This window comes from Periplaneta americana, chromosome 3 (genome assembly GCF_040183065.1).
Source record: "Periplaneta americana isolate PAMFEO1 chromosome 3, P.americana_PAMFEO1_priV1, whole genome shotgun sequence".
NCBI classification, from domain to species: Eukaryota; Metazoa; Arthropoda; class Insecta; order Blattodea; family Blattidae; genus Periplaneta; species Periplaneta americana.
Window position 1 is genome coordinate 77,826,485 of NC_091119.1, and position 7,561 is coordinate 77,834,045.

The following is a 7,561-nucleotide window of genomic DNA, read 5'->3' on the forward strand; positions in this document are numbered from 1 at the left end:
TGAAATTGGTACAAAAAGAAACAGATTGAATGGACTACAGTCAGAGAAGTCAGAGTGACCAAAGACGACCCTAACTGCGTTTTTGTAAAAACCAGTCATTTGGACGAACATTATGAGCAGCTATCTCTGAAATCACGGAATATTTCTGAAATTTTGAAGCTTCCTCTGCCTCTTCTTAATGTCACCTCTCCGAAGATTTCGGTTGAGAAGTACAACGATTTGCAGCAGCTATGCAAAGGGTCAACACCAGTAATAAGAGATGTTGTTTATAAAACGTTCTACAAGGAACTCCCACATTAATTCTAGGGTACAATAATTACTATTAACCCATGAACATTTTCAATACTTGTTTGTGTTTCTTAAAATTGTTTGTAAACAAATAAATACATTGAATAATTTCAAGGGAAAAATTGTTCCGGGGCCGGGTATCGATCCCGGGACCTCTGTTGAACGTACCAGCGCTCTGCCAACTGAGCTACCCGGGAACTCCACCCGACACCGTCTCAACTTTTCCCTTTATATCCACATAACTCGCGTGGGCTGACGAAACGACAGAGACCCACATCGAGTGCACACAATCTCTGTGTGACTTGGAATTGTGGTTTTCTGTTAACGTACACAGTAACGTATATATTATGCAAATCTAATCTTTCAGGTAAAGCTCCCTGTAAAGCCGATTTGAATAATTTCAAGGGAAAAATTGTTTCGGGACTGGGTATCGATCCCGGGACCTCTGTTGAACGTACCATCGCTCTGCCAACTGAGCTACCCGGAAACCCCACCCGACACCGTCTCAACTTTTCCCTTTATATCCACATCGAGTGCACACAATCTCTGTGATTGTGTGCACTCGATGTGGGTCTCTGGCGTTTCGTCAGCCCACGCGAGTTATGTGGATATAAAGGGAAAAGTTGAGACGGTGTCGGGTGGAGTTCCCGGGTAGCTCAGTTGGCAGAGCGCTGGTACGTTCAACAGAGGTCCCGGGATCGATACCCGGCCCCGGAACAATTTTTCCCTTGAAATTATTCAAATCGGCTTTACAGGGAGCTTTACATGAAATATTAGTTTTGCAAATAAATACATTATTCATTAATTTTATGAAATTTAAAAAAATTCTTGATTTTGCTTTATTAAAATAAGTTTATAATCCTCTTTATTTCCTAGACTTTCAAATAATTATAATGTATAATAAAAATAAAAAATAAATAAAATTAGTCAAAAAATAAATAAAGAATAATACAACTCAAAGAATAGCATAAATTAGTATTATACGATCAGTCATGTGTATGGCGTAAGTGCCTTCCTATTATGAGTGAAATCTTTCGAACAGACGTATCTCCAATTAAGGCCTTCTTGGCCTATAAGGTATCAAAATTTTAGTTTGCCATTAGTCCTTATTAAGAGAAACAATAAACGAACTGAATCAATGTATTATCTTTGACGTGTCAATTTATTACTTTGAGTTGTAGGTCCGCATATAAACACACTTTTCTTTCAACTGCTCTCCTGTAAAATTACACATTTGTCGCTTACGCCACTTCGTCTTTTTAGCGACGATATGTGCCTCGTCGCGCTGGTTACGTCATGGTACCCAGATGGAGTAGTCAGTAGCGTGTTGGCTTGCTATCCCAGGGGCCCGTGTTCGGTTCTCAGCGATGACTTTTTTTTTTTAACATAACTAATTTTTATACATGTTACCTTTCTTCATTTTTATAATTTTGTGTAGTGGAACTTATTATTTCGCAACCCTGGCTCCACTAGGAGAATTTAAAAAACTCTTGGGAGATCAATTTTCTTCCCGAAATAAAACAAAGATAAACAAACAAATTAAAGAAAAATAGAAGAAATACACATGTGGATCTAATACATTGTCCACATGCCATCGGCGTCTATCACTGCCTGGCATTTTCGGGGCATCGAGTCCACCAGATCGCGGAAATAGTTCTGGTCCTTAGCGAAATCTTCCCAGGTAACCAGAACTTGATCCCAGAACTGATCTGGATTTTGAGGTGGGATGTCTCGATATTTGTCAATCCTCTTTTTCATGCTTTTCCGTGAACCGTCTTTGAACGTTTATGGCGGTGTGCGCGGGGTGATTATCCTGCTGGAAAATTAAATTTCCATCGGAAAGAAAACGATTATAAATTCCAAGAATCCAGCTCTTTCGCTTCTGTTTTAAAGCCAGTGCAAACATATCTTATCACTAGCTATAATATAATTCTAATAAATGAAAGTTAATATACCAATTAAGTTTTGTTATGTTTGAATGCACATTATGTATTAATTTACTAATATTTCTTAGGTACCGGTATGTAGTTATAATAATCACTTTCATGTCTTAAAATAAAACTCAGTTGTATGTTACCTAGTTGAAATAGGCCACTTGTTTCAATTCACTAGCTACTATTAACTCTAGATTCTATGTTACTAGCTCTTCAACTATAGCCGATGTCAATAGTGCTTCAAAATACGCAGTGAGTAAATAATAAAATGTTTCTGAAGCAATTGCTTCTTTATGACGATATTACATATAATTTATACATGAACCTAAATTAGAGAATTTTATATGATACGGAATTCTCCTCGGGGTTTTCTGTACAGTTGACTACACACACATTCGTGTAATTATTGTCACCTGGTGATCATAATGCTGAGATTTTTCTAAACGGAAATTCATATTTAGCATTATAAAATGTAACCATACATAATAATTATTATTATTCAATAGCAGTCAATGCAACTTTCATTTATCAATTCTCTGTACTGTATGAATCATGGCTACTGTAATAGGTTACGATTTTACACATGTTTCATGACTTACTCCATAGTACAGAATTTAAATAATAATATCAGCCAATAAGAAGTTGTCTTATATATGCAAAATCATTACCAACTGCTGTTGAGTAGTTAGAATAGTATTAACGACAGTTAAAGTTAAGTGTTGGTTATTTTAAACAAAATTATGTTGGAAAAATGGAAAATATCTTAACAAAACGTTAAAAATAAACCAGCTGTTAATTTAACATTTGTTAAGCCAAATTAAACATTACTTGGAAAAACTGGCCATCAGTGTTGTAGATAAGTCAATGTTCACACGCAATCGAAAATTCTAAAAAAACAAGCAGCAACTTGAGTGGCATTAGAAAAAAAACAAGGTATGTGTCAAAAATCTCAACCTATCTATACTGGATGTCCGATAACAGACTTTTATTATCGTTTTTGAAAACTCACCTATTTAAATAAATGTGTCTGCGCTTGGTGGTTTGCATAGATTTTCTCTATACGTGGCCTTATTGTTGACATACCAAAACATAAATCATCTTCAAGATGAAGCAGTTTATATTTCACTGTTTTCATGGTAGAAAATGGTGATTCACACAATTATGACATTTAAAACGGCAGTTATAAATATATTTTTAGTTTATTCGGCACTGTCGATTGATTTGACAAAACATTTCCGCATATAAGACACTCGGGATTTTGTTTATATTCATCGCCATATCACGTAAACATTATTGCAAATATTCATCACTATATTTACGTAATGCAGTACGTTTTTGTCAACCGTGAAGGGAATTTTCTCTCACATTATTTAAATTAGCACTGCTGTCATCTAACCCAGAACTTGATTCAGATTGGTTTTTTTTTTTTTTTCCAATTAAAAATTTGTCCATAATGAAATCTAAATAAAGCACTTTCGATCAAATAGTCTCACTCTCACCTGCTCGCACGTATGTACTGAAACTGAACAATATGTTCTAAATTCTGTTTATTACTAAGTGGGAAGAGTAACCGAATTACTAAGCATTGTTCCAGTGTTCACATTGATTCAAATAGTCGTCAGGCAGAAAAATTAAACTGAGCATTGTTGCAGTTGTTCACTTTTCATTGGTAAATTCATCACAAAATAAAATGTACCGTTGTAAATTTAAAAAAAAAATGCGTTGTGAAGAGACTTTCTGGATGGCATAAAATTTATTTTTCAATTTCAAAATTTCGCGACACACTCCATGGGACTGCGCGACACACCTGTTGGGAACCCCTGGATTAGCGTAAGGTATCGTTATTTCACTTAATTAGTTAAAACAGGATTTACTCCATCATTGCCTACAATAACAAAGCAGTGTTGGGTGAGAGTGTCGTTAGTAAGTTGTAAATCTGTGTTAGTAACAAGAGTCAGTGAACAGTGCTAAAGACTTGTAGTTAGGTGATCTAACTCAAGTAGTTGATGTCAGGCAGCGTAGGTCAAGGTAGTCCGCGGGAGGAGGAGCAGAAGAAACAGAGGTCAACTTTTCGGTATCATGTTCTGAGCCTCACAAGGCTTTCCGTCGCTTGCATGCTATAGAAATAAGGGGAGTGTACAATCTAACTTGCACTCTGTTTCCTGACGAAATGCTGAAAGACAAATGCAGGAAAGAAACTAGCTCCAATTGCCCTTCCTGGCGAAATTAAGAAAACTACTGGCAATCAGTTATTCCCTGTGCAATTTTCTCACAATGCAGGAAAAGAAGAAATTCAATGTGTAGATGCTACACTGTGTATTAGCTCTATTGGAATATGTGAATCATAAAATATTTTCCCAGGAAGTATTTCCGTGAAAATTACAAATTTAATTCCGAAAGATCTTAATAGATACTTGATCTCTTTGCGAAGATCTAACTTTAACATTAAAAAATTCCCATGTAAGTGAAAAATCAACGTTAAGAACAAACGCAGAGTTGAAAATTCATTTCTGAAGAAAGAGTAAATTTTATGATTGTCTCTCAAAATTCAAGTCTATTTTGAAATTGAATATACATGTGGCATTGCCTTTGATTATATGCACAGCCTTCTTTTATTCACCATTGTCGTGTAAGAAATATTCTACCTGAGAACTGCGACTATTACTAAGTTGAAGATAAGAAAGATGCCAACAAGGCACGTTTCTTCTCATACAGATATGTGCAACACTAACTTACAGACAGTATGATGCATCGGTAGGGATGTGCAATCTATCATCAAAACCCTTATCTGACACGGTAGTTGCCCTATTTTTCAGAATGAGTAAATAGTGGAAGTTACATTTAGGCTATTCTACTGGCACTTTTCTGCTACCTATGTACTTGAATATTACATTTGATGATATAATTAATGTGAATTTTAATTGTCACAACTAATATGTGATTATAAATTACTGCACTGAACCAAATAACTTAAAAACAAAATTCCACTTTTTTTTTAATTTGAACATTTCGGATCTCAAAGGAATTATGTTTCGTTTCAATATAGACTACTTACTATATTATAAACAAATAGAACGAAACTCCAAGATTTTCCACTGTTGAAAATGCAATGTATGCAAGTGTTCTCCGACGTAGGCCTAGTCTTATTCCTCAGTCGTTTAAAATTAGGAAATTTAAATGCACAGAATTAGTTTTTTGGAAGTATATATTTTTTATTGTTTTAATTATTTTTTTTAAATATAGTCATTACTTTTTTAAGTTATGTATGTATTTTCCTATATGTGCTTTGATCCTGGTTGAGTGGAAGATAAGGCCTCATGGCCTTAACTCTGCCAGGGTAAAAATAAAACTATCATTATACAGAATGCTCTTATGATGCATATGCGAGTCTGTTTCGAAATTTCTTTTTTTTTTCTCTCCTGAAATGTTTCGAAAATTATTTTAAACAGCTGTTGGCACAAAAATAAATGCGAAGTTCGTTTTAGCCGACTGATTTTTTCGGTTCACTCCCATAAAATTTCGGTTTGCATCCCGATCTCACTTGAACGACTGATTTAGGTCACATAACAAAGAAGAAAGAAGTGTCTCTCTCTCTCTCTCTCTCGCACACACACACACACACACACACATTACTCACACCATTTGGAATTGTTCTTCAGTTGTACAGCTTTACCTCGTTATTGTTATCTTGGTTATGATCTTCATTCTAATTTGTTACATTCTCTGGCCTAGCAATCGGTTGCATTGGCGATTCACGCGCCACTACCGTTTCATTTCGGGAGCTGCAAGCAGCGCCGGCGGCCCTGTCATGTAACAATGTGACGTTAATAACAGTGCCCCGGTGCCGGGCGGGGTCATCCACTGCAGGAGCCATTTTCCGCCCCCGTTCAATGGACGGTGCGGTGTTCTGCAGTGGAATTCTGTTGTGTTCATTATTAAATTACTTTTATTGCTCCCACCCCACTCGGTCGGAACGCCCTCTGTGAAAAACTTTTAATCGACTCGACTTCGTGTTTGTTTTGCTGCAGGACTTATGGAGAAAGGAGCAGGAATCGACCTGGGGACCAACCGGCTGAATGTTTATTGTACTTTGTTTCAGACCGAGAGCGTCGCAAGACAAAAGGGGATCCGCCTCGGCAAAACGACGGGGCTACTCAACCACGAAACATTTGGAGACGCCAGAGTTCTCGAGCGGACTGAATCCGATCCGCAAAAAGAGACGAAAAGGGAAGCTGTGAGAATCAATAAAGTGCTGTGTTCTATAAAATGTAGTGTTGTTCCTCTTCCAGCCCTCTTTCTTGCTTGTCTTCTAACCTGTCTTGGTCCTTCATACCCAGTCCTCACCGAAATGCCGAACAAAACTCGTGATTGCACAATATAGACGATTTCAGAGTCATCGTTGATTAAGAATAAATAAGGAATAATTAGCAATATAAAAGCATCTAGGAATAGTGTAAAGTCCACACCTGTGGAGTAACGGTTAGCGCGTCTGGCCACGAAACCAGGTAGCCCGGGTTCGATTCCCGGTGGGGGGAAGTTATCTGGTTGAGGTTTTTTCCGGGGTTTTCCCTCAACCCAATATGAGCAAATACTGGGTAACTTTCGGTCCTGGACCCCGGACTCATTTCACCGGCATTATCACCTTCATCTCATTCTGACGCTAAATAACCTAAGATGTTGATAAAGCGTTGTAAAATAACCTACTAAAAATAATGTAAAGAGAGAACAAAATTTATAGCCATGATTCGTTTTGAAAGTCATAAAATATCGTAGAAGTAAGGAGTATAAACTTATCCAATTAATTTGAGCTTTGATTTTTGGTTGTATAAACACCAACTCAAAACCATTTCGTCTTGATCTGAGATCAAATATAACTTGGAGTTTTTCTCGTATCAAGTTGGTTGAACACTTTTTATTTGGTTTATTTTACGACGCTTTATCAACTGCTATTGTTATTTAGTATCTGAGTGATATGAAGGTGATAATGCCAGCGAAATGAATCCAGGCTCCAGGGCCGATATTTACCCAGCATTTGCTCTTAATGGGTTGAGGGAAAACACCGGAAAAAATCTCAACTAGGTAATTTATCCCAACCAGGATTTGAATCCGGACCCACTCGTTTCACGGTCAGGCATGCTGACCGTTACTGCACAGCGGTGGACCGGGTGAATTTTGTTTAGTAGAAATCAGAATAAAAAGGAATATATACTGTTCCTGCAAGTAAAATGCTAATGCTGGGTTGCAAGAAAGCATTTATAGGTTCGTTAAACACTATTGGTCCTATAATTGTTCATTTAGCGTCAGTAAGCGTTGCAAGAACGACCTTTATAGATATTGGT

General features: G+C 36.9%; 1 protein-coding gene across 2 annotated transcripts in view; it reads left to right on the plus strand.

Annotated features, from left to right (window-relative positions):
• The window catches only part of LOC138696189 (ATP-dependent DNA helicase DDX31), a 251,454-nt gene extending 244,965 nt beyond the window's left edge, over nt 1-6,489 (plus strand). For both annotated transcript variants that reach the window (XM_069820815.1, XM_069820816.1), the window contains exon 12: nt 6,322-6,489. In XM_069820815.1, coding sequence (XP_069676916.1) covers nt 6,322-6,460 — 139 coding nt within the window. In that variant the 3' untranslated portion in view covers nt 6,461-6,489. The remainder of the gene's footprint in view (nt 1-6,321) is intronic.
• Nucleotides 6,490-7,561: the final 1,072 nt, after the last annotated feature.